This window comes from Cnephaeus nilssonii (assembly GCF_951640355.1).
Source record: "Cnephaeus nilssonii genome assembly, chromosome: 11".
Classification (NCBI taxonomy): Eukaryota; Metazoa; Chordata; class Mammalia; order Chiroptera; family Vespertilionidae; genus Cnephaeus; species Cnephaeus nilssonii.
The window spans coordinates 67,702,712-67,729,900 of record NC_137082.1 but is presented as its reverse complement, the minus strand read 5'-3'; the positions used below and the strand labels follow the sequence as shown (position 1 = coordinate 67,729,900).

Sequence of the window (27,189 nt, the reverse complement as noted above, 5' to 3'; positions counted from 1 at the left end):
CTTTCTTGGGCGTGTGGGATTCTCCACACAGCCCACTTGGCGCTGACTGCTTTGCCAACGGGAAGGACACCCTGCAAATCATTCACACGTTCCTTCCGGGGGTTTGCCAACGTGCCTGGGCTCCGCCGGCTGGCAGCGGCCACTGCTGGTCCAGTCCACACAGCAGCAATGTGAGCACCGCTGAGACTCGGGCAGCGGTTCTCACCTGCGGCAGAGTTTGCCTCCAGAGGGCATCTGGCAATGCCAAGCCGCTTTGAATTGCCTCAACCGGGCAGGTGCTACGGGCATCCAGTGGGGAGAAGCCAGAAATGCTGCTCAACACCCCGCTGCACAGGGCAAAGCGCTATGCAGCACAAAATGTCAGCAGCGCCCGTGCTGAAAAGCCCCGGCATCCGGTGGATGAAGTGCCAAGGTGGTGAAGACCGGTTCGGGTGTGCGCCACGCAGTGCCGCTTGATTTCTACTGCCCCAAGAAGTGCTCACCATCCTGGCACCACCTACCCAAAGGGTCTCGTGTTCTATAAGAAAACGCACTTTGAGATGCCTGGGCCGCATGAGGGGAAGGCTAAACTTATCGAGACCTTCAAAGGGAACACGCCTAACAATTTCAATCTTGTCAAATGTCTAAATGTTGACAAATACTTTGGGAAAACGAAAAAACATACCAGGGAAGAAGTGGCTTAGGCCAGCGGTCGGCAAACTCATTAGTCAACAGAGCCAAATATCAACAGTACAACGATTGAAATTTCTTTTGAGAGCCGAAAACCAACTTCTGCGCATGGGCCACGAAGTTTCAATCGCACTGTACGTGCGCGCCCGCACGTGGTAATTTGTGGAAGAGCCACACTCAAGGGGCCAAAGAGCCGCATGTGGCTCGCGAGCCGCAGCTTGCCGACCACTGGCTTAGGCTAAAAACAACTTGACTACCAGGAGCAACTTATTTCCTGAGAGACGTTTCTCATCTCAAAACTCAACGCAAAATCACCCATGCGGAGCACTGAGCAGGTGAGGGGAGGGCAGGCCCAGTTTAAGTCCTGGTCCTACCAGATCACCAGCGAGGCGACCGTGAGCCAATCCCAGCTCCGCTCCGTCTTCTGTGCTGACATTGGAGGGTCACATAGCTTTTGGTCACACAAAGGAAGGGTGGCATTCCAAACCAAACCAAGAAAGTGGAAACTGGCATCGTCACTTACCATCCTGCTTGGGAGATGGTTCTTTGGGTTCCTTCTTATTCTTCCGACCCTCCCGCCCAGAATGGTCTTCTCCCAAATCTATGACAAGTTCGCTCTCTGAGTCAGAGTCCAGGCCCAAGTGGACTGTTGGGGAATCCGTCTCATCTTTCCCCTTCAGTTTGTCCTTTGTGGGGTGAGGCGAGGGTTTGGCTTTCTCCGAGAAGTCCTTCTCGGGCGGGGGACTCGCCTTTTCCTTGACGGAGCCTGGCTCTGCTTTCTCGCTGGGGGGCGACGCGCTTTTCAGCTCCTCTTTCATCTCCACCGGGCTGGCCAGCTTGGGCTTGGTTTTGACAGCAGACAGCTCTTTGTCCATCGGAGCGCCCTCTTTGTCTTCTACGTCTTCTGGCTCGTTCTTGGACTTCTGCTCGTCATCGCTGATATACTCACTATCGCTGCTGTCCGACTTCTCCGAATCCTCCGAATCGCTGTGCTCTACGGCCGTGTAAACGTCTTCCGAGATTTCATTTATGCCTAAATTCAGAAAGAAAACCCAGCATGGGGCGTGGTCACAACATAAAGAGCAGGACCAAAAACGCAAACATGTCCCACGCCAAAGGCTGGAAATAAAGAAAGAAAACACTTCAAATCGCATCACACTGGCCTGGGGCGGGGAGCAGGGGACCAGACGCCCCTGAAGTCTGCTGACAAATGGAACCTGAGTTCGGAGAGGGTTCCAAAGACGACGTGGGACCAAACAACATACGTTCAGGAGCTAACTCTCTGCAGGGTTGATGACTAGTTGGGATACAGGAAATGGGAGGGATGGAAGGGAACACACCAGAGAGACACTTAAAACTGATCCATTTTACAGAAGAGAAAATAGAGGCCCAGAGCAATCCCTTGTCCTAGGACACAAAGGAAACCAAGGCAGGTAAGGCGGCACCCCAGGCTCCTGACTCACCAGTGCTGTTCTCACACAGCCCCAAAGCGCGAACGCCCTCACCCTTTGCGTCCAGCGCGCAAAGAAACAAGCCAAAGCCGTAAAGCGGAGACTGCAAACTCACAGCCCGCGAGCCACATCTGACCACCGGCACATTTCATTTGGGAAGCAATGGCTGGGCCCACGGGGTAGTTTGCTGTTTGCTCTTGTTTTTTAATTTGGAACTTATTGCCCAACTCACAAACCAGGCAATTTCACGTAGAAACCAAGATGGCAGGCTTCTGCCGAGAGAGCAGACCTGGCCACTCTGCTTAGCAGGCCCGCGAGGGAAAGGGCTTCCGCTGCTGTAGCTAATGGTCAGACATGAGGAGGACAAGCATGAGGGCATGACCACACACGTGAGAGGAAAAGCTTGGGTACTAGAGCCCAAGGGATAGGAATTCAAATCCTGCCCCACTGCTTTCATTAGCTGTGTAACCCCGGACGAGTGACCTACCTCTCTAAGCCTCAGTTTCTTCACCTGCAAATGGGACCGATAAGGGCATCAACCTCCCAGGACAATCTCTGTGCGGTGCTTACTTAGCACCATGCAGGGTGCATAGGAAACACTGCATGAGTGGAAATATTAAAATTCTCATCAACAATAACAATAAACCAAGGAGAAAGACCACATGTGTGGAGGGAATCAAGAGAGGGATTTAAATGGGCTGCAAGACTTCATCCTTGCCCATCAGTGTCCTAACCACACAGGCAACCCAATCACAGCCCAGATGACTCCAAACCACAGCTCCTTTCTCACCCAAAGGTCCAAGGCCCCACTAACACGTAAACCTCACCATGGAGTGGCTCTCTCTCAGGCCCAGCCAGCCCCTCCTTGTTTATAAATGCCCTCCTTGCTTTATTTCCTTCTTCAACCAATATTCCAGAGCATTCCTATGTGCACAAGACCAAGTACCTTAAAGAATGCAAATCCTCCTCAGGCAACCTCCCTGCCCTCGATGAGCTTCCAGTCTAGATTGGGAGGGATACCCCACAGAAAGGGACCCCTGTTGCTTCTAAGCAATGGAGTACCGAAGTAGGTGGGCAGATAGGGAGAGCAGTCAGAGGAGACCTCCTGGAGGAGGTGACACCAAGTTGAATCCAGGGAAAGGATTCAGGTGGGCAGTATGAAGGCAGACAGCATGGGGGAAGAGGGAGAGAGGCAACAGGTACAGAGGCAGGATGGGTGTGCTGGGGGGGGCGGGGGGGGGGGGGCCCGTCTGGAGGAGAAGGATCTGTGTTGGACACGTGTGGGGCATACCTGATCCTGATGTCAGGACCCTGACGTGTACTGAGAGGGTGCACAGAGGCCGACACAGGAGGACCAGGCTGCTCCTAGAGCATCTGCACCTGGCACCTGCAGGCTGCCACAACCTAAGAATAAACTCGGAGGAATTCAGAGAGCCTGTCGGGACAATTAGCAAATCTGAAATATTTGCCACGAGGGGAAATATATGTTAGTTGAGCAAACAACTCAGGTTCAAAGCAGCCAGGATCCAACTTCGACTTCTCCTGGGTGGTTCCCCACAAATGATGACGACGACGACGACGATGACGATGATGAACGCAAACCAAAGACATACCTAGTTGTGCTTTGCAACTCTCTATCGTCTTGTCAAGATTGAGCTGGAACCTGCTGCGGATCTGCCGCTTGGGAGAGATGAGCGGAACGGGGGCGGACTGCTGCTGGACGGACTCGCTCAGCTGCTTCAAATCCATCTCGGCCTTGCTTCGATCTGGAAGATACCGTCACGCCCTCGTCAGACCAGGCATTACAGGGACGAACAAACAACTCCCATGACATTGCTTCCTTCTCGCAAACCACGCATTTTAGAACACGGGAGGGGAAAGACCCAAAACGTTTTTGTCATTCGTCCCAGCGGTGTCATCGGCTCGATGACATGGGCTGACTCGGGAGATAATAGCCCAAGAAAACACTTGGCAGGTTTACTCAGTATGTAGAACGCACCGTCCCAGCCAGATGGTTGTCAGTGGAACTCGGCATCGTTAGGGAATCTCGAACGCCAAAGGTTACAGTCAAACGCTCAATCTCACTATTGGCAGATCAAGTGACACGCGTCTGGCCAGACTGCTCGGAACTCCAAGCCCACATCAGAGAGGCCCTGCATCCTAGAGACGCCAAGCCCCTCCGAGAACACCCCGATAACTGGGAGCCGGGGCTCTTCATTTATCACAGAAGCTTCATTCTTCACTCTTCCTCAACCTAGTCTGGAGCGCACATTAGAAAGGCAGAGAAAACTAGAAAAAGAGGCAGACCTTCCAGCCAGCCAGCCTGCTATAGCTCCCTCTGGCTCACAGCATCTGAGGATAGGGAAACAGATTAGCCCCGGATATTAAATCTGTCTCTCCCTCAGGTAAGAAGAGTCCAAGCTCCTCACCCTCGTCCCTCGCAAAGGCCTCTGACTGCTGACGACTCAACTCAGACCGAGGTCCTGCCCCTACCCCCCTCTGCCATGGGCTCTTTATAATAGCAACTGGACCAGATTCCATGAGTTTGCATTTCTTTCTTTTAATGCAAATGATTTTGCCTTTAGTATTCTTTGATAAATGTTTTTTTTTAAAGATTTTTTATTGATTTTGAGAGAGAGGACAGGAGAGGGCGAGAGAGAGAAACATCCATCAGCTGCTTCCTCCATACCCCCTACCAGGGATCAAGCCACAACCTGGGAATGTGCCCTGACCAGAAATCGAACCCACAACCTTTCGGTGCACAGGACGATGCCCAATTAACTGAGCCACACAGGCCAAGGCATGTTTGCATTTCTGGAATTCCTTCCCTGCCTCCTCAGCTGCCTCCTCTAGCGTCCTGGAAACGTAAAAAGGGGACAAAATGAAGGTGACTGCAAAGGCCCAGAATGCACACGAGCTTTGCAGGCAGGAGCATCATCGCTCCCCCTGCCTGCCACCCTCGGACCAACCCCAAGCTGAGAACGTGGGCCTATGCCCTCCCCAGACTGATCCCAGAGAAGCTGTCAGAAAGCATGTGGTATCGAGTCAGGGACACAGAGAAGCTACCACTGAGCCTGTTTGCACCAGCTCAGAGCTCACACCCTGACTTCCCTTCATCTCCCTGCTCCACCCACCCAAAGGCCGCCTCTGTCGCCCAGGCTGTGAAGAGGCCCAGGACACAGAGTGAGAGCTGGGCCACAAGGGCTGTTCAAAGCCTTCCCTCGCGCCCTTCGATTTTGTTTTGTTTTCCGATGTGAATCACAAACCTTCTCCTTCGCTCAGGAACAGGCCACTTCCCCACACGGCACGCTCAGACTCCTTCCTTTAAAGTGACCACAGGTGGCCTCCAAATGCCCCACCCAACACACCCACAGGTGACCAGAGCAACGAATTGCTCAAGACTTGATTTTATCACCACAACGAGGCCTCCACTAGGATTAGGAAGGCCCTTTCCCCAAAAACACACTCGGAGCGAGCTGCCAGGGAGATTCCAAGCGTGACAGCATCCTTGTCATTTAAGAAAAGGCTCTGAGAAACAGCCACGTGTGTTTGCGCGCGCGCGCGTGTGTGTGTGTGTGTGTGTGTGTGTGCGCGCGTGTGCTGACCAGGGCCTCTGCAGAGAGCCAGCAGCACCGGGACTGGAGACGCTCACAGGTGTGCATGCACAGCCACTGCGGAGGGAAAGAATTCACTGCAGAAGCACCTTACAAAGACAAGACAGAGGGAAGCAGTGATCAAATAGCAAGAAGGAGAAGGCGGCGGAGGAGGACCAGGGAAACAAGAAAAACAGACACCAATAAAGATAGTACAAATAGGACGTAAGGACTCAACATTTAAGCTCCATCCTTGACAGCAAAAGGAAGAATATGAGGCCTGCCTGGTCATTTCTGTTCTCAGAAAGGAGGACGCATATTGGATTCCAGAGGGAAAAGGCGGCCCTTTCAAGCGTAAGTTAGGAACGAAGTATCTCACAGAAATACTGCGAAGTGGGGTGGGAGGAGGGATGCCACCCACGTGATATGTTCCTCAATGTCCTCAATAACATTCTCGTACAGTTCATCGAGTCCATGTAGCAGTTACAGAAAAACACGCTCACTATACCCAGGGGCCAGCAAACTTGTTCTGTAAAGGGCCAGAGAGTAAACTGTACAGACCATACAATACAGGACTTAGTGCAAAAGCGAAAAGAAACAATATGTAAACAAATGGGTATGACGGTGTTCCAATAAAACTTTATTTAAAAAGCAGGTGAGGGGTCAGATTTGATCTGCAGGCTACAAAATGTGCCATCTCCTATATGAGTCCCAGGGACTGCTAACCTGGCTGCACATAGGTATTACCTGTAGAGCTTAAAAAAAAAAACAAAAAGAAAGAAATCCTAACGCCTTGGCCACCACCCCCAGAGACTGGCCTGGGGTACAGCCTGGGCATTGGCCTTTTAAAAGTTCCCTGGGTGATGCTGATGGCAGCTAAGGTTGAGAACCCTGTATTAGACCACTGTGAGTGAAGAAAACTCCTCATGATCTGCCTGAACCCTGGCGTATCTGTGCTGACACACAGAACCACACTTCTAAACCTTAGGGTTCATAGAAGGAGACCTACACCTCACAATCAAGAGGAATGAAGAGGCAAAAGGCCACATTTGATAAGATAAGGCCGCTCGAGTCAGTACGCTACTGTAATGTTCATTCTGACAAGGAACGACCAAAAGCCGGGGGCCGGGGTCAGGTCCCTGGGAGAGGAACTTCAGTTTGGCCAAATGTGATTATCTTTCTGGAACTTTCAGCTGCACCTGACTCTCCTCCGCAGGGAGAGGAGAAGGGCTGCTCTCTCATTTAGCTCCCAGTCGAGTCTTTCCACCCTGCCCTTCTGTATCGGGAGTATCTTCCGAATCTACCCTTGCTGCCAACATTTTGAACTTTTCAGCTGATATGAAGACAGCTCAGGCTACAAATGGAAACTGTGATTAAAAAAATTAAAAAAAAAAACACGCTAGAGAAAGAGGCACGATCTTACATTTCTGGAGGGAGCATAGATCAGAAGAGCCCCTTTAGGGGCAATTTGGCTGTTTGGACAGTCAAACGTCAGCTGCACGTGGCCTCTGACCTGGGTTCCACTTCTGGGAACTCATCCTGTGGATAACACACTCCCATGTGGACAGCTGTTACCATCAGCAGAGAGAGAGAGAGAGAGAGAGAGAGAGAGAGAGAGAGAGAGAGGAAAACAACCTAGATTCCATAAGTAAGGGCTGGATAAGTAAGGCACAGTTCACCTGGAAATGCACTAAACACACCGCTGAAACGGTAGCAGGTCTCTGTGCACTGCTATGGGCAACCCGCCTGCTTACTGAAGAGGGCACAGTCGGTAGCGCACTCCAGCACTGGTGTGGGGGAGAAAGAAGGAAACGGGGCATAGCTATGAACAACCTGGGTTCTTGGGGCTTCTCAATGCTGGTGCTCAGACATTCGGGGCTGGACAGGTCTCTGTTGGGGGCAGTGGCAGCGGCAGGGCGGGCTGCCCTGTGCATTGTATGTAGGATGTTTAGCAGCAACCCTAACCTCCACCCCTAGGTGCCAGTCAGGCACGTGCAACAAGTCGATGTCTCTCTCACATCGATGTTCCTCTTTTCCTCTCTCTCTCTCCCCCTCCCTCCCACTCTTTCTGAAAAGCAATGGAAAAAATGTCTTCATGTGAGGATTAACCAAACCACAATAAAACCAGTAAGCTTTTTAAAAGAGAAATATAACCACTTCTTTTTCAGTTAAAACAAAAAAAGGAAAAAACAAAACCTCCTTCATTCAAAAGCTGCTGGGAGACTATACCGGATGGACTTCCAGGAGCCACAAGATGGCAGCTCCTTCGGGAACAATGCTCAGACAGGAGCCCCCAGCAGATGGTCTCCTGGCCGTCAAAGCCACGCAGCGATCTTCCTCGCTGCCCTCACTGCCAAACACAAAACCAAGACCACCTGTGGGAAACTCTCAGAAGGCCTGGCTGCCAAGGCCCTGCTTCGTGTGAACGAGAAAGGCCGCCTCCCGACAGCCACCGGGAGGAGCCAACAGGCAGGACGCTCCATTGCTCAGGGGGCACCGGCACCCACGGCGGGGGGAGCAGCAAAGCACGTTTCTGTCACCCCCAGGCCCGGGGGCTGCTGGGCGTGTCCAGCCCCAAGCAGACACCCTCTGTGAGATAAGAGGAGGTGAGAATTCGCAGGCCAGGCGAGCCGGAATGCAGACAAGGATCAGGGCCTCCTCTCTCCTAGTCTCACCAGCTCGTCCTGACTTATGACAACGAGGTAAGCCACAGGAGGGCCGTGACAAGCCTCCAGGGTTCCCTCGGCTCCTGGTTTGGAGCCGAGAGGAGAGGCGGCGTGTCAGCAGCAGGCCGAGGGCAGCCTGCATAAAGCTTCCCCTCATCCACGCACAGAAAGTAACTATGAGAGTCATTAAGCAACCACGAGTGACCCATGGGCTGGTTTTTCATATTTTTAATTGTATTTATTCGGCCCAAGTAGAGATCTTTTTATTTTTTTATGAAATTGATGCCCCATTTTTAAAACCAGGAGAATTCACACACAAAAAAAACACGGTTTCTGTTTTTCTGGAAATTCAGAATCTGACAGCACAGGTTCAGGTGGTGGGGGCTGCTTCCTTTAAACAGGTTCCTGTCCTCTGTGTGATGCCCCATTCCAAATCATCACCCTACCCGCGACCCCTTTCACATGCAGGTCAACACAGGGCCCCATCTTGAGGCATTTCAGTTCCCAGTATCCCGGTGAAAAGCTCAAGTTACACAGCAAAACAGGCCTGAGTCTGAAGGCCCAGCTTCACCTTGAACCATGTGTGACCCTGGGTAGGCAACTTCACTTCTCCGGGCCTTCTGGGAAATGGGGCTATTACCTACCTTGACGGTTGTTGCCATTTCTGAGTAGTTTTCATTCGCAGGGAGTCAAGTTCATGTTTGGGGGGATATCGTCCTGAGTTCTAACACTGGCAGAGATGTGTGTAACCACCACCACCAACAGAATGCAGGACAATGTCATCGGCCACTGACTCCCTGAGATCACAAACCGTCCCCCGCCCCCACCCCCACCCCGGCAATCACGGATCTGTTTGCCGCCATCACGGTAAGCTTGCCTTTCTCAGTATAATTTAATTAAATATTTTGTTAGATATAATGATGTCATCATTACCCCTGGCACTTCTGTCTGCTCCTAGCAATCACACAGATGATAGACATAATGAAACACCATAAAGCGTTCGTCCCCTCCCGGGGATACTGGAAAAATATCTAGCCTCCCCTTCCGCTTTCCCATTCCCATGACACTTTTCACGGGTCCCTCTCTGATCCTCCTTCCGGTAGGTAAGACGCCTTAAAACGCCCACATTCCCAATGCTAAAATGAGGCACGTGTCCCCGAACGGGAAGGACTGTGGGAGCTTCCCCCGGGGGGGGGGGGGGGGGGGGACACGCCGGGTTCCGCTGTGCCACCCACCCAGACGCAGGGCAGGAAGAAGCCGAGCACTCCCACGGTGGTTCAGGCCGAACCGAAAGTCCCACAGTGTCACAAGGATGCCCACGGTCCGCCTGGGCTAGGGAAGGAGCTATTCTTGCCACGCATGGCTGGCAAAGAGGAAATGCGACCGTGAGAACGCCTCCACACAGCAATTCTTTTCGGGGTGCGGAGGTGGGAGGAAGGTATGAGAAGGCAAACCACACTGTTGAGCACGGTGACTGTTCCCAAAGGCAGCCAACGGGTCGCCTTTTTGTTCAAGTGAGCAATTCCCACCAGTGAATCTGAACTGGAGCCCCTCCGTCCCCCCGACTGGTCAGTCACATCTGGGTGGCACTGACGGTGACCGGGTGCACAGGGCACTGGCCTCCACGGAGCACAGGCTGGACCCGGCCCCGCCACCTTCGGGCTTTGCCATCACGGGCGCCCGAAGCCACCTCTCCAGACCCGTTTCTCCATCCGAAAAGGCCACAGCCGGAAAAGATGACCCCGGGAGGCACTGACGGCCGCAGGCTCTGTAGTCACGCTGGAGCATCCTCCGAAAGGCCTGTCCTAGAGGCCCCGGGACCACACACACACAGGGCGGCTCGCTCCTGTCCACGACTCCTGTCCCCCTCCTGCTGACCTGTCTCCATGGTCGTGTCCCAGGGCCCCCACCCGCCCTTTACGCCCTAGACCAAGGTCTTCATCTCAGCACTACCGCCACTGGGACGAGATAATTCCCTGCTGGGGGGCTGGGAGGCAGGCTTCCTGGGCAGCGTAGGATGTAAAACCGCATCCCTGACCTGCAACCACTAAATCACTCAATGCCAGTAGCAGGCACCTCCTGCCCAGCTCTGAGAACCACTGCTCTAGCCCACCCCCGTGTATAATCAAGATTCCCCCAATCACCCCTCCTGCCTCGACCTGGCCTCGGGGCACCAAAGTACAAAATCTAAAACTGAACCCTTGGCTCCTATTTCTCCTACCACATCCACTCTGTCAACACAGTTACTGGCACAGCCCAGTAATTCCTGGCTGTGGCGGCCTACTCTACCCACTATAGGGTGGTCAACAGCATCCTGGCCTCTACACACCAGATGCCAGCAGCACCCCCCACCCCCAGGTGTGACAACCAGAAACGTCTCCAGACACTGCAAGTGCCCTCAGGGGAGGGAGGAACTGCCGGGTTTGGGAACAGCAGACGTGGGCTAGTCTCCTAGCAGCCAAGAGTCCTTCTAAACTTCTCAGTCAGTTCACATCCTGCACTGCTCAATCCAGGGTCCTCAGACCCCGTGCTCTCTAACCTCACCTCCTAACCTCCCGCCAGCCACCGGCACACACCACCTGGGCCTCCTTGCCACTCCTTGCACACGATCCTTACCCTCGGGCCTGTATCGTTCTTGTTCCTTCTGGAACGTTCCTCCTCCTGGTCCTGGCATGACTGGTTTTTCCTGTCATGCAACTCTCCCCTTCAAATAGGCCTTCCCTAACCCTTCCACCCACTGAACCACTGCCTCTTCTCCCCACCTCCACCCCGCCCATCTCTCTCCTTATCATACGAACACACTTTACCTTCCGGAATGAACTGTCCTGTGTATCTACCTTGAGGATTCTCTGCCCCATTCCAGAACCCAAGCACCATAAGAGCACTCTGCCCCATGCCAACGCAGTACACAGCACATAACAGATGCTCAATAAAAACTAGAAAACAGTGGAATGAATCAGGAAAATAATCCTATCTAATAAAGAGGGAATATGCTAATTGTCCATCACACCCTCACAAAGATGGCAGCACCCACAGCCAATAAGGAGGGAATATGCTAATTGACTGTCACGCCCTCAAAGATGGCGGCATCCACAGCCACAAGATGGTGGCGCCCAGTCCCCTCAGCCCCCCAGCCGCCCAGGGCAGCCCGAGGCTCAGGTAACCAGGGCCGGCCGAGACTTGTGCTGCCGGCAGTGGCAGCAGCAGAGGTGTGATGGAGGCGTTGCCTTCCACTGATCGCCGGGTCGACTCCCGCCCCTGAGGGCTCCTGGACTGTGAGAGGGGGCAGGCCGGGCTGAGGGCCCCCCTCCAGTGTATGAATTTTCATGCACCGGGCCTCTAGTAACTTCATAAAGTTAGGTAATTAACATTTCCAATGCCAATGTCTGCTAAAGAATTTGATCGAAGAATATAATGCACATAAAAAAGGTAAACACTGATTCATAATACTTGATATGTGTGCACACACATATAACATCAAATATATATATTTACACGTGAGAACTGGGTGACCATAGTCAAGGGCAAGAACGGCTGTAAACACTGGCCTAAGATACTTCAACAGCCCCCAGGAAATCCCTCACTTGTCCCTTGTATTGACCAATCTTCCTGTTCCTCTACTTCACCTTTTAAACGGTTTACTCAAGAGTTCAGAGTTCAAGAACCACACCAAAGAGGACATCACAACTTGCAAACATTTTCAGATGCCCCGGCAAGAGACCTCCAAAAATCCCCACTGACCCAGGTTAAGGTTCAGGATGCTCCCGGTGGTGGCCGTCTTGTCTGTTTTCGTCGTGATTGGCGTGGACGCTTGAGGAGAGAAAGGTTTCGGGCTGCCGGATAAACTCCCTGCTTGGCCCGTCTTCATGGAGGCCGGCGACGCTGAAAAGATAAGGCACTTGTTAAAGGACAGAGTTACGTAGAAATAAACAAGTCAGACTTGTAGGGAGGTGCGGGGTGGGGAAGAGCAGAGAAACTGTATCTGATTCCAGCAGGGCACCGGAGCAGGGGGGAGCGGGCAGGGCCGGCCATTTGTTTCAAAGCACAGGACTTCCCCCACATGTTAACCACTACAGCCACACAGGCAGGAGGCCTCCCAGTTACTCTATTAGGCACAAAGCTCTAAGACAAACCGGCTAAGCTGCCACTGAAATTGGTTTGGCCCATTCATGGGTTTAAAAATCTCAAAATAAATAGCAATTTAAAGCAGCCCCCAGCACGGGCCAGACGCAGAGACCAGAGCCAGGCTTACCAATGGCATGTCACCCGTTTGTGGGAGACGCAGGGGTCGGCCTCACAGCTACTGCACCTGCCGAAGGCCAACTGGACCCCTCAGGAGAGCTTGGGACACCCACTGCAAAGCTAAATGCAGCCCCGATGGAGTGAAGAGACATTGGTAAACTAACCCCCCCTTTACTGTGCCTGGGTGCTTGCCTCAATTTCCTCACCTGCCAATGGGGATGCTCAGAATGAATATTCGGTAACGTCTACACCAATACACCTGAGGTCACCTTCTCTCCAGCGCCAGGACCTGCCAACGCTGCCTTTAACGTAATACAGTGGGAAAGACTCTAGATGCAGAGAGAAGTGGACTCAGGCATGGACTGGAAGCCAGACTGAGTGCAAGTCCCAGCTCTGCGGCTGACTTGCTGTGTGACTTTGGGTGCGTTACCTTCCGTCTCTGAATCTCCTTTCCGGGCAGCAACCAAGAGGAATACTAACAATACGCTACAAAGGGAGGGTAACAGTAACTACACTCATCCTATGTTGTAAGGACCAAGTCAGTTCATCATCTGGACAGCTGTCTGGCATCTGTTAAGGACTACCTGTGCATCGCTTGCTCGTAGTGTAGCAGCATTTTCCATTTCCCATTCATCTCTAGGGCTTTGGTTTCAATCATCCAAACCAGCAGTTCTCCTCCAGGAGTGACTCGCCCTCCAGGGCACACAGGGCAGTGTCTGCAGATGCTTTCAGTTGTCAGACCAGGAGTCAAGGGGCCCCAGGCATCTTAGTAGGTAGAGACCAGGGGTACGGCTAATAGCCAACAGGATACAGGACAGTGTCCCTGACAAAGAACTATCTTAGCCCCAAATGTCAACAAGTGCTGAGACTGATCCGCCCACACGGGGACCACACAGACCTGTCTCTGGGAATCCTTCACCTCCTCCAGAAATGAGGGGCAGGTCACCTGGGCTTAGCCAGTGCTGAAGAAACATTCGAAGCCATTTTGAGAACTCGGCTCTTTTGAATACTAATTTAAGTCAGTTTTACTGTAAGAATGAACGAAGACCTGGCCCAGCATACAACATTCTGAGGGCTGCTATTACTGGTACTAACCCTGCTCCTCGAGCCACTACTAGGATAACAAGCAGAAATAAAGTGCTTGTTACATAAACAAACAAGAATAAATGAAGTTAAAGGCACTTTAAAAGATTTAAGTATTTCCAAGTCTTTAGTGTTGGGATGTTTTTGTGTTTTGTTTTTAAATAATCCACTCATTTATGCCCCACCTGCTCCCAAGAGATTTCCAGTGGCCGAAAGGATGGGTATAATGCCCTCCCCATGAGGACTGCCGACCAGGCTTTCCGAAGTGTACTCTCTGAAACAGCGGTCGCCAACCTTTTGGACCTCGCGGACCCCACGGACCACCGGTTGGCGACCGCTGCTCTAAAACAAAGGAACAAGCCGGCCTAGCCGAGAGGGTCTCACTGAGCACGCTGTCAAAGCACTGCTAAGGACTTCGGGGAACATTGCCAAGAAGCCTAACCCTAAAGGGAACAGGAACAAAATCCCACACAAAGGCACTGTCACAAGAGACCTCACCATGTGAATCCACAGTTCCCTGCTTGACAGATGACATTAAAAAAGCAAGGAGGCCAGGCGGCGGCCTAACGGAGCCCTGCCCACGTGTGGTCATGCAGAGGATTCTAGCAACAACACAGGTCCAGCCATGATCTTTGTCATTCTGTGTGGCCCTAGCCAGGCAGGTCGGTGGGTTACAGCATCGTCCCAATACACCAAGGTTGCGGGTTCGATCCCTGCTCAGGGCACATAGAAGCAATCAATGGAGGCATAAGTAAGTGGACCAACAATCAATGTTTCTCTCCCTTCCTCTCTCTCTCTAAAATCAATCAATATAATCCTGTGTGTGTGCGCGCGCATAGGTGCAAGTGTGTAGTAAAAATAAGTAAATAACCGGAACAAGCCTTTAATTTCACAGACATAAAGTTTCCTTTGATAATAAAGTTTCAGTATTGAGGTTTAAGAAACATGTTTATTGATTCCAGAGAGGAAGGAAGAGGAAGATAGGAACATCAATGATGAGAGAGAATCATTGGCTGCCTCCTGCACGCCCCCTACTGGGGATTGAGCCCACAACCCAGGCATGTGCCCTTGACCGGAATCCAACCCAGGACCCTTTAGTCAGCAGGCTGATGCTCTATCCACTGAGCCAAACTAAACATGTTTTTATAAACAGAGCACTTGCACAGGATAAGGGTGATGCAAGAGCACTGGTTTCCATGGAGACAGGCATGCTTCACTCTCCACCCAGCCAGTGAGAGTAGGCCCACCCCCACAGGCATCCAGAACCGCAATGCCCTTAACAGAGGGGCAGCGGCTGAGTCCCTTAGCAACCCACAGGTCCCTGAAAACTAGCCCTGAAAAAGACAGGCCGATGTCCACCCGAGTGCCACCTGCCCAATTTGTGACAGACCTTGTACCTGCCTCAACCCCTATCAGTTAATGCGACACACACTCACCAGGCTGCCCAAGGCCATTTCAATTCCTCCTGCCTCAACTTAGCCAACTTTCCAGCAGGCCTCTGCCCGCCACTTCCAAAATATACCCCCAATCCCTCCACCGCCCGCCGTCTCCACTGCCATCACCCCAGCCCGTGCATCCCAACAGGGGCAATACGGCCCTCAAGGGGCAAGGAGTGGTTCTTAGAAGATGAAAAATATCTTACACTTTATGTATAAAGCAGAGAAATTCATGCAGCACACACACAGATAGACAATAACTGTGCATTTCATGAAGGTCCACTCCCAGGTATGTACCCAAAACAGGAACGCAAACAAACCCTTGTACACAAATGTCCACAGCAACTCGGTTCACAGCAGCCCAAAGGTGGCAACAACCCAAATGTCCCTCCACAAACTGTGGCATAGCCACGTGGGATGTTCCTGAGCCACAGCAAGGAATGCCGCTCTGATGTAGGCTGCAATGGGGATGACCTTCGAAATCTTCACAGAGGAATGTACATAAAGTACCGTAATTGTATGACTCCAGTGAAGATGAATAGATATGCTCTTGAAACTTATTCTGGTTTTGCATGTGGCCATCTAGAGAAACATGTTAAATACTAGGCTGGCCAAAATGCCTACAGCACTGGACATCAGAAAGTTAGCAAGGATGTAGATACTGAAAAATTAAATAACACGAAGAAAACAAATCGGTGCATCCATTTAAAACATTTGCATTCACATTACTTCATAAAACCAGGTTTCTTCCCCAATAGCTCCCAAAATTCATTTCTGACCCCACTTGTCACATTCACATACCATCTATACACTACTGACAATCAGAACTATATACACTAACATAGAAGCCAAAGAAATATTGCTAAGTTGAAAGAAGCAAAAAGCTGAGTATGATCCCATTCTACCCCCCAAAAAATTATCATCCATGTGATTATATACATTAAAAATATCTGAAGGAACAGCCAATTCCTAATAGTTGCCATCTCTTAGGATACAATGATGTGCTATTAATTATGTAATATTATGTTCAAGAAAAAAGTGAGACAAAATTAAATGTAAATATTGAAGAGTTTCAAAGATAAATGTGAAGCAATCAGAATTTTGTCAGAGCTAAAATTCAGAGGTGTGGTACATTAAATCAGTAGCTCTCAATGGGGAATGGAGGGGTGACTGTGCCCCCAGGGGACACATGTCAATGTCTGGAGGCATTCTGGGGGTCCTGACTGTGAACAGGGTGTGCTACTGGCATCGCACGGGTAGGAACCAGGGAGGCTGCTAAGCAACCTACAGTGCACAGGACAGTCCCACCAGAGTGCCATCCGGCCCAAAGTGTCAGCAGTGCCAAGACTGAGAAACCCTGTTTGGAATCACTCTAGGCATTTTCAAAAGCAAAAAGGCATTTGGAAACGCTCATTTCAATTAAGCTTTGAAACAGAGGCCAATCCTTTTATAAAGCCGTAAATATTGCCCAAAGGAAAAACTATTGGCCTTTGAAGTCACCAATAATTTAATAAGATTTTATACTTTGATGTGCCGTTTACGAGTGTGGGCTAAAGCACATCATTTATTATCTGCATTTGCAAAATCCTAGCCTGTGCTAAGTGCTGTTCTGACTACAAGAAACAGGAGTCTTAGGATTAAGTTAGAAAAAACGGCCCTTCCCTCCCTCGCACCTCAGCCCTCCAGTGGGGTGGGGGTGAAGGAGGGATGGATTCACGCTACATTTCCTCTGCTTATAAAACCTTGTAAACAACCTGTGTGTTCACAAGTCCTGGTGGTGTGCACGGATGAGCCACAGCAGAACATCACTGGACGGTCCCACGACAGGACAGAAATGCTGTGTTGAAGGGTTATTTACTAGCATGAAAAAGCATTCAGAACACAAGGTTAAGTTAAAACACACACACACACACACACTCCAGTCCACACCAGACATTGCAAACAGGTGATACAGGCACCAAGTAGTACCCAGATGCGTCTGACCTGGCTTATTATTGTTGCTGTTGTTTTTAAATGAGCCAATATGTAAAAGTCTGGGTAGTCTGCATTTAAAAAAATATTTGAAACTTCTCCTGAACAACCAGAAATCTGGCAACACTCAGCCCCCATTCCCACGTGGCTATAACCAGGAGGAGGAAAAGGCCAATGCCCTTTAGAAAAAAGGGATAGCTCAGAATACCACGCATCGGACTGTAAACACTGCACCGCTTTGGGGAGTGTTGCACACACAAGCACACGTGTGTACGTGTAATGCGTCACGATAAGGTGTATTTCTGCTTTAGTTCACCCCAGTCCCTACCACTTCCCCGCCTCTCATTTCCACACCAGCCTGGCCTCTGGACGTATTTGAGTTTTCAAAGTAAGAGAATGACGTAAACCAACCTGGAGGAAGTCCTGGAAACTAGCTAAGGGCTGGCTGTGGTAGGTGGTATCGTCTGTGACTTCAGACTTCGTAAATAACAACTGTGTTATAAACACATATTGACCTCACACTATAAAGGAGTTTATGAACGTGTTTTTCCTTCTCCTTAAGCAGTAACCCATGTAGAGCTGTAAGACCAAAGGACCTTTAGCTCACAGGCCCCAGGATTCTCATCCTAAAACATATTCATGACTTAAATTGGGATCCCACAAGCAAATATTGACAAAGGCATCAATTCTGGCCATGAGATCTAAATAAAGGAGGAAGCAAAAAAAAAAAAAAAAAAAAAATCACTGAGAATATAAACCACTTTGACCATTAAGACAACGGGATTCCAGTATAATGCTTTTGGCTGCGAAAAGTGCTTCTCAAAAAGCTAAATCCAGTTCTAAGGTCACAGACACATGATTCTGAGCTCCTCAATCCACATACCCTCTCCCCTCACAAAAAAAAAAAAAAAAAAAAAAAAAAAAGGTTTCTAAATTCTCATACAGGTTTTATTTAATAATTTATTTCATTTTTATGTTGCTGGTTAAAAATTTTTCATTGCTGTAACTATATGGTTTTTCTGTTCCTATGGCAATCTTTTTTTTTTTTTTTAAACACAATTTTGGCTAAATCACAGTCTTGTCTTCAATAACTAGTCCACTTCTTCCAATAAATGCTCTTATCACTGCAAACAGCAGAGGGCAGTAGAGGGCAATGAAAAGAAAACCGGACTAGCCATTTCTACAGTAAGGATGGGGTGCTGGGAACCCCCACACTCTCCGAAGGGACCTCAACTTGCCTTCTGTAAAATGGGGAGACTGAACCAGTTTCTCTTAATCTATATAACAGAGGTTGGCGAACCAAGCTACGGGCCAGATCCAGCATACCACCTGTTCTTGTATGGCCTGCAAGCTAAGAAGGTATGTATTTTGCCATTTTTATATGGTTGGGGGGTGGGGGTAAATCAAAAGGATTAATAGTTCACTAAAGATACAAATTATATGAAAGTCACACTTTAGTGTCCCAGCCACCTACTGCCTATGGCTGAGTTAGTAACGACGACCGTGTTGAATAGTTGCATGGTTGTGACAGAGGCCCACTAAGCCTAACATATTTACTATCGGGCCCCTTACAGAAAAGGGGGCAATTTGTAAGATTAAAACAATTTTGAGTATCACCTTCTCTTCCTGAACTACTCACTGGCTGTACAACCAAGGATTAGCCAAATGACCCAAGCACATCCCAGCAAGGGGATTGTATTTTGGGAGGACTTGGAAGTCTACTAACTTAGGACCTAAAACGCTACTCAAATGATCAGGAATTGTGCCAGGACTTCTGATGTCATTTCAACCTCTGTACCGCCCAAGGGAAGAAAGAAGGAAGCTAAAGTCAACACATTGAAACTTTTTCTGGCCCTAGCTGGTTTGGCTCAATGGATAGAGCGTCGGCCTGTGGACTGAAGGGTCCCGAGTTCAATTCCGGTCAAGGGCACATGCCTGGGTTGTGGGGCTTGATCCCCAGTAGGGGGTATGCAGGAGGCAACCAATCAATGATTCTCTCTCACCATTGATGTTTCTATATCTCTCTCTCCCTTTCCCTTCCTCTCTGACATCAATAAAAATATGTTTTAAAAAAAAAAAAAACTGTTTTTCTGAAATACGGTGCAGGAGAACGGAGTGGATTCATGTCCCAACAGGTGTTATATGACAAGTTATGTATTCATTTCATGTATTTTAGGAAAAAATACAACAAGCAATTTAAACACATGAGTTTATACATTTTATTCAGCAGAGGATGAAGCTAAATTGGAGGTTTCCTACTTAAGAATGTAATAAAGTACCCGTAGGCGGTACTAGAACGTGTTCTTCCCGGGCCTGCTGCCGAGGTTGAAACACCTTCTCAAAAGCAAGCTCTCCCTGGGAACCAGCAGGCCGGGAGTCTGTGCGATTATGCACCGTGTTCTGTTAACTGGGCTTACGTGGCATCGTGTCGTGGAATAAAAGGAAGCTTTTAAGGACTCTGGCCAGAAACTAAAGAGCAAAGGGAAGTTTTATCCTGAAACTATGTCAACACGAGTTACTGCGCCCTAGAACAAAGGCATCTGATCGGCAGCCATAAGAAATAATACAGTCGTCAACGTTTCTGAAGCCTTTACTATTATTCCCAGCACCGTTCTAAGCCTCTGTGTATTCTGATTCGTTTCATCCTTATCAGAACCTATGAGGCAGATCCTTTACCTCTCATCACGTTACAGATGCGGAGACTAAGGCAGAAGAGCTTAGGGACCCTGACTCGTGCCACAGGTAGGAGTGGCAGAACTGGGCTCTGAGACCAGCGTCCTCACTCTTAACCCCTCAGCAACAGCAAGTCTCAAAATGCAAGGCAGCTGTCAAACCAGGGGACTTGAGGAGGGGGGCAGTGCTTGGGGAAAGAGGAGTACTGTTTACCCCGCATGTTTCTCTGATGTGTAAGCATTAAGTGATGTAAATGCATGGGTTGGATAGAACAATGTTTCCATTAAAATAAAATTCTTTTTTATTTTATTTTATTGATTTTTTACAGAGAGGAAGAGAGAGGGATAGAGAGTCAGAAACATCGATGAGAGAGAAACATCGATCAGCTGCCTCCTGCACACCCCCCACTGGGGATGTGCCCGCAACCAAGGTATATGCCCTTGACCGGAATCGAACCTGGGACCCTTGAGTCCGCAGGCCGACGCTCTATCCACTGAGCGAAACCGGCCTCGGCCCATTAAAATAAAATTCTTGAGAAAGAAAAACTGTTGTGGGAAGTTGCTGTGATGAATGTAAGGGGCATCTGAGCTGAACCCTGAAGGATTTCTAACCATCTCTGCCCACGTCTAGGAATGACCTGCAAGCTGGCCTGCTGGGAATGCTTTTGTCATTCTTTGGTCCCCAACAGCAAGGATCCAGCTTCGTCCCTCTTTCCACTGGAATGAAAGCCCAAGAAGCTCCCAGCGATCCTACGAAGAGGTCAGCCTTGGCCACCAGGTGTGGAAGCGGGGGGAATCCCGGAGGCCTCCTCCACCCTCTCCCGCCCGGGGCTGACCTGTGCTCTTGTCCAGGAAGTCCATGGACTCCTCGCTCGCGCTGAAGTGGCTGGACATGGCCTTCTTCTCGGGGTCCTGCTCCACGTCGGAGCCCGTGTGCACGGAGGAGTTTGTGCTCATGGGGGAGCGCGGCATGTCCGACAAGGAGATCCTGCGGCCGGTGCCCCCGCTCAGCATGGGCTTGCTCATCAGGATCTTGGGGGACGCCGTCATGTCGAAGTTGAGCTTGACCTTCTCCTGCTTGTCTATCTTGGCGGCACCAGCGCTGGGGTTGCTGGGGTCGAGCAGCATTTGGTACTGGCTGTTGGGCGTGTAGGGTGTCCTGAACGGAGAGTAATTAAAAACCCCAAACTTCCTGCGAATGTTCTCCACATAAACCTCCATCTCCTGCATTGCACTGTTGAAGATGCTTTTAGTCTTTTTCACAGAAAAAGGAATTTCTTTAGACATGAGGTAGCAATTATTTATTGGAACCCAGGCTCTAGGAGGGCAAGAGAGAGAGAGATTTTAAGTCAACGTTGGACATTTCCAAGATTTTAACTTTTAAAAAACATTTACTTCGTTGTGGTTAAGAACATTTAACAGTTCTACCGTCTTAACAAATGTGTAAGTGTACAACACAGAATTGCTGGCTATAGGCACAAGGTTGTACAGCAAGCAGATCTCTAGAGGGTATTCATAGTGTGTAACTGAAACTTCATGCCTGTTGACTAGTAATTCCCCATTTGCCCGCCCCTAGCCCCTGGCAACCACGATGCCACCGATTCTATGAATCTGACATAGATTCCTCATATAAATGGAATCATGCAGTGTTTGTCCTTATATGATAGGCTTATTTCATTTAGTATGTTGTCCTCCAGTTTCAGCCATGTTGTGGCATAACTTTTAAAGCTGAATAGTATTCCACTATGTATACATACAATATTTCCCTTATTCATTCCTCAGTCACTGGAACATTCAGGTCGGTTTCAGAATTGTCTTTTCCTTAACACAAGCCCAATTAGCCTAGTATGCTTGCCAAGATTCTTAAATGCACATTTCTTCTTTTTTAAATGACTTGGTTTGAATGATTAATAAATAATCCACTTAACACACATGATATGTCATCAGGACTGAACGTGAACATGAACTTAGCGAAAACATTCAAAGCCTCAACAGACTTAGTCATTTTAATCCATAAAAAAATAATAACGCCCCTTTGGCTTCGGGTTGGTAGAGAGTAAGAAGACAGTCACTGCATCCTAGACCACACCTCCCAAGAGAAAATTACTCCCCGGGATCACTATTTTGCACTCAAGCAATAAAACGTTTACTCTTAAAATTGGGGTTCTCTGAGGGGGTGGGAGGGGCGGGAGGGGGGGTCAATCGGGGAAAAGGAGACATATGTACTACTTTAAACAATAAAAAAAAATTTAAATGAATTTAAAAACTGGGGTTCTCCATGGAGCAAGGAGGAAACGGTGGAAAGCCATAACCCTATAAGGAGGTGCATGGCTTTGAATGTGAGATCGCTCGCATGGAAAACCACGAGCAAACAGCCCCTCACTTAGCCTTCAGGTGTGCGCCCTCCACTTCCCAGGCCGGTTCCACCTCCCTACCTTCAACGCCCCACACCCCCGTGGGCTCTGCAGAGGCTGCATGAGAACATGAGCTGCTTTCCCGGAATCAGTGACCCACGTGACCTCGGGCAGGAGATGGGCACACAACTCCCATGCTCTGGGGAAGGCAGAGCTGACACAGAAACATCCAAGCTGTGTCTCGGGTCACATTTTATTCCCCAGCCTCAACCCGGTTTGCAGCTGGGAACCTGGTGGGAGTGAGCTCTCCAAGGAGGCCTTTGGCTTCCTCAGACCATCAACTCAAGCCTGGTGCCCCGCTGCAGGAAGCCACGTACACGGTGGGAGGAATTAAACTCACGGCCGTCTGATGCAAATACCATCCCCGAGTGCGATCTGAAGTGCCCCTGTAAGCATCAGCCCACACTACCGAGCTGCCCAAGGTTTCAAAGAGAAACAAAATAGGAACTTGACTACGTTTTATCCACATTTTAATGGTTGGCATCTCGCTCCTATTTTTAAAAGAAAAAGCAGCCCAGGGGAAATAAAGGATGTGCATGGGGCAGAATTCAGGGCACAGGCTGTCTGTTGGCAACTCTTGGGGGTGCTAGATTGCAACACACACTAAACCAGAACCCCCAACAACATCTGCTCTCTCAGAGTGCTGGAAGCGACCAGCTTCTCGTCCATTCCCGCTCACTGCTGCTTCTATGCCGAGACCTGAGGAACCACATCCGCAGCCCAGGTGGAACGACCTAGACTCCAGGCGTGACAGCTGGGTGGGCGAGGGTCCGGACCAGGCGGGACAGATCTGCGGAGCGGTCAGGCTCCCAGGGCTGTCTGCAGACACGGACTCCCCGTCCCTGAGCCAGCCTCAGCGCTGCCATCAGTAAAAGGGAGGAGGAGCCCCAACCTGGAGGGGTGCCAAGAGGAGCAAACAGCATGCCCCAGGCCCGGCACCACCAGGAGCTGGCCAGCCAGTCGGTCCCTGGGACCGAGTTTCCCCCACACTGTTATCTGGTATCGGGGCCTTACCTGTTTCTTCCCAGGTTCTTAAGTGCCTTCAATGAAGTTGCTTGGCAAGTGATTTCTGGAAAGTGACTGTTTCTTTTCCTTTAAGCAGGCCCAGGAAATATTTAAAGGAAAATTAGATTTGCTTAACAATACACAGCCTGTGGGGGCAATGTTGTGAGATGGGCCACAGCGGAGCTTCTTCCTAGCTCTGGGCCTCAAGTTTTTCTTACCAAGGAAATGGGGATAAAAGCAACTTTTATAAAAAGCACTTAAAACAGTGCCTGCTGCATAGCTGGCCCTCAGTGAATGGCAGCTCTGCGGGAATTTAATAAGATGTTTTCTATATTTTTACGTAATATTGTGTGTCTGGAAAAAAATCAAAATGTATTTTAATAATTTTTTTAAATAGCATTTAAAGTTGTGGGTTTGTTTTTTTAAAATATATTTTCATTGGTTTGAGAGAGAGAGGAAGGGAGAGGGAGAGAGAGATAAAAACATCGATGAGAGAGAAACATCAACATCGATTGGCCGCCTCCTGCACACCCTGTGCTGGGGAACGAGCCCAAAGCCTGGGCCTGGGCCCCGACCAGGAATGGAACCGGTAACCTCTTGGTGCATGGGCTGATGCTCAACCACTGAGCAAAACCGGCCGGGTGAAATAAAAATATTTTAAAGGACAAAAGGCAGGTGATGAGACCCTTGAGATCATGCCTGGATTTGCAGAAGAGCCTCCCGGGCTCCAGTATTCGTTACCTCGACCGTGACCAGGTAGTCGTCTGCAATAGGTCTCATTCCGCTGCCTTGACCTGTTTCACTGACACCTGTCCAGGCTCACATTTTGGCTCCACCTCCCCGAAAGCCAACTCCCCGTAAAAGGGACAGCATGCTACCCGTCTTGCAGCCTCCCAGCCGTCTCCCCGTCGTGTTCCTGGGTCTGACCCAGAGCCAGCTGTGGACAACGCGGCCCCATGCTGCTTTCAAGGCATCTCCGGGGAGGGAGGGAGGCTCATCCTTGAAGGAGTGGCTTCCCCCACCGCTGTCAGGGACTCCCGGCCCAAGGTTAACTGACACATTCCTACAAGGCCAGCATACTGTCCCGCCATCACTGTGCGTGTCCAAACACCTTGCCCCGTGCACGCTTCTCACCCAAAATGAGCCCAACAGCTCAGCATGTTCCCTCCGAGGGGGCAGAGGACACCAAGGGAGCTCAAGAAGATCTAACCAGGTTTGTGCTGCTGCCTTAAAAAAACAGCCTCCAGAGCTAGCAACGTTCATGCCCCAAAGCCAACTTCCAGGGGCGTCAGGAGGAGAAAAAGGTCCGTGCAGAGTGGCTCAGCTGAAAGGAGATTCTAGGGGTCGGGGAACATCGGGTGCACAGGGGCTTGTATCCTAGGTCTACCCATACTGTTATACTGCAGAACCAGAATAACCCCAAATCATCGGTTTACACGGGCATGTTCTAAAGAAGAGGCGGGAAGACAGGCACCTGCCACCAATGCCTTTTGCTCTTCAAATACAAGCCAGACTCCTGACAACAGCCCATGTGATCCGGGGCCTGCCCCACCTCCGAACCCCACGTCTTACCATCCTCTCCTCCCTCGTCCTGTTCCAACCACACGGTGCTCCTGGCTTTTCCCCGGCGCCATGGGCCTTGGCCCTTCTGTGCCCGAGTCTCTGCTCTCTCTGGCCCCTCTACCCAGATCTTCACTGGGCCCCACCGTCCTCTGCTGACCTGAGAGCATCGTTCCTGTTTGTTTACTTGTGTGTTATCAGTCTTGCCCGCTAGGATGCCACCCTCTTGATGGGCAGACACAGTGGTGTCTGCCTACCCAGTCCTAAGGCCCCAGCATCCAGCACACAGCCTGGCCCACAGCAGGCACCAAATACCTAATTCTGTGAGTGAACAAATAAATGAATTTTTAAGAGCGTTCTAACAAAAACGGTCAAAATCAAATAAAAGGTAATACCTCCTATCAAACCCATGATCATCTCGGCTAACTTCCATTTCGCCTCCTGACACTGGACGGCCTGGGTTCCTAGTAAATGATTTTGTAGATTACGTTGGAATTGACTCCTTTCTTTGACTTGCAAGATGATAAGCAAAATTTAACAGAGAGCGGGGTACTGCAGATCCCGGTGTTGTATGAAAGCATAAACTGCACGTCTGTACATTCTGTGGCTGTGTGTAATATTCAGCACTATGTCTCTTACATATTCTCCCCTACACACTCCCACACTTTTGTCAAACGGCTCGGTGGGGCTTCCAAAGGGCTTTTGCCTTATTTAATCATAGCTTAACTCGCTAAAATAGAGCTAAGATATGAACTGCTGCTCATCTCAGTCTACCTGTGGTTCTCGAGCGCGCGGGGGGCTGTGCTCTAAAGGGAACTGCTAATCACTGGAATAACTCCCTTCGCAGTGGGCGAGGGGAAGGCAGAGAGCCTGGGAGGGAGGGCTCACACCTGCCAAAACAGTCACCCCTTGTAATTTCTCATTTAACTTCAGAGAAAAGGGAAGCGGGGCGGGGGGGGGCGGGGGGGGGGGGAGCGATAGGAGATCCATTTACCAGTAACCTGGGAAAATGCTTCTGATCGCGGAGAGCATTATTTTGAAAACCAATTCGCACAACGGTTTGATTTACCCCAGGAAAAAGAAAAAAGAAAAAGAACGGCAGCATTTGAAATAACCATGGAACCTTATTCTGGTGCTGGTTTCCATCAACAAAAGCACGAAAGCAAGATTCTCTTCTAATGTACCTGAAAAAGCTGAAGCCCACGCATTATTTCCAGGCCAACACAGCACAGGACAGTATTTTTAAACCACGAGGTCACCGGTGGGTATCAGGACAATGAACAAAACGAGAGCCATCCCGTCCGCTCCTCCTCGTACCCACTGACCGTGTCAAAAGTTCAGAGAGAGCTACACGTCGGCAGCCCGTGTTTAACTCCCACCTGTCGTGTTGTCCAAAGAACCGGGCATCCACCTGCCCGTCTTTATCCCTCAGAGCTTTGGCAGGCCAGAATGGGAAGCCCTTCAGTTTTGCCCAGACCAAAGGATGTGGATTGCTCTAGGAGAAGAAAAACAAAAACCAGAGTCTGAATGTATTTGACAGCAAGAGACATACATAAAGCGTGGTGTGTGGGGATAGAGCGAAGCAGAGGTGATAGAGGCCCCAAACTCAAAGAGAATCGTTTCCAACAGTCTCCCAGGTGGTGTCCCCGAGGCGGTGTGTGGCCAGTAGGCCTGGGCGAAGATGGGAACGGGGGTAAACGGTGAAACCAGGAACTGAGCGCTGACAAAACGGGGCTAGAAAACTGGCTGGTGTCGTGATTACCTGGGTGGCCCTGAGCAAGATCCCACCTTCCTGTGCAACTCAGAGGCAGTAGCACTTAGAGGCTCTGGGAAGGTGGAGGACTAAACGTGCGTTGTATCTAGCATGTTAATAAGGGGCAGGATTAGCCTCTTTTGTTCTTTATGGAGGGCTCCTCAAACCCTTAACGATTCAGGTGTTCATCTCCAAGGGCAGGGGGAGACATAAATTGTGTTTTCACTGCTCCCTTTACTTGCCCAGTCTCGCCCCCAACATACCCCACCGCCACCAGCCCACTCCAAAACTGCATTTCTCTACACAGAACGCCAGATTGGTAAATGCAGAACCACAGGGAAACAAGGGTGATTTTTCTCCCGACCCCCCACCACCATATTTGGAGAGACCATGGACTTAATCCAAGGAGCTATTTCCAAGCCTCTTAAAATAGATCTGTGAATGACACACTCAATTAACACTTGTGTCACTATCTGCACCACGCTGGCGAGCCACCGCTCTCTCGATGAGCCGCCGAAGAGGTTTCTCCTACCTGCACTGCTTTCCCTCTGCCATAACTTTACCAGTAAGAACATTATTTAAAAACGTCACCCAAAGTCTGGTCGCACAAGCCACCTAGTGAACGCTGTCGTGGGTAGTCATCCAGGCCCAGAGTTCAGAAAACGAAGGGGAGG

General features: G+C 50.1%; 1 protein-coding gene across 17 annotated transcripts in view; it reads right to left on the bottom strand.

The window, feature by feature from the left end:
• ZMYND8 (zinc finger MYND-type containing 8) overlaps positions 1-27,189 on the bottom strand; it is a 113,642-nt gene that overhangs the window by 25,321 nt on the left and 61,132 nt on the right. For 11 of the 17 annotated variants that reach the window (XM_079785053.1, XM_079785050.1, XM_079785061.1 and 8 more), the window contains 6 exons: positions 26,142-26,257; positions 23,212-23,289; positions 20,620-21,101; positions 12,121-12,261; positions 3,734-3,886; positions 1,193-1,702 (listed from right to left, as the gene is read on the bottom strand). In XM_079785053.1, the coding sequence (XP_079641179.1) occupies positions 1,193-1,702; positions 3,734-3,886; positions 12,121-12,261; positions 20,620-21,101; positions 23,212-23,289; positions 26,142-26,257 (1,480 nt within the window). The remainder of the gene's footprint in view (positions 1-1,192; positions 1,703-3,733; positions 3,887-12,120; positions 12,262-20,619; positions 21,102-23,211; positions 23,290-26,141; positions 26,258-27,189) is intronic. The other 6 variants (XM_079785063.1, XM_079785051.1, XM_079785055.1 and 3 more) reach the window with 1 other exon arrangement.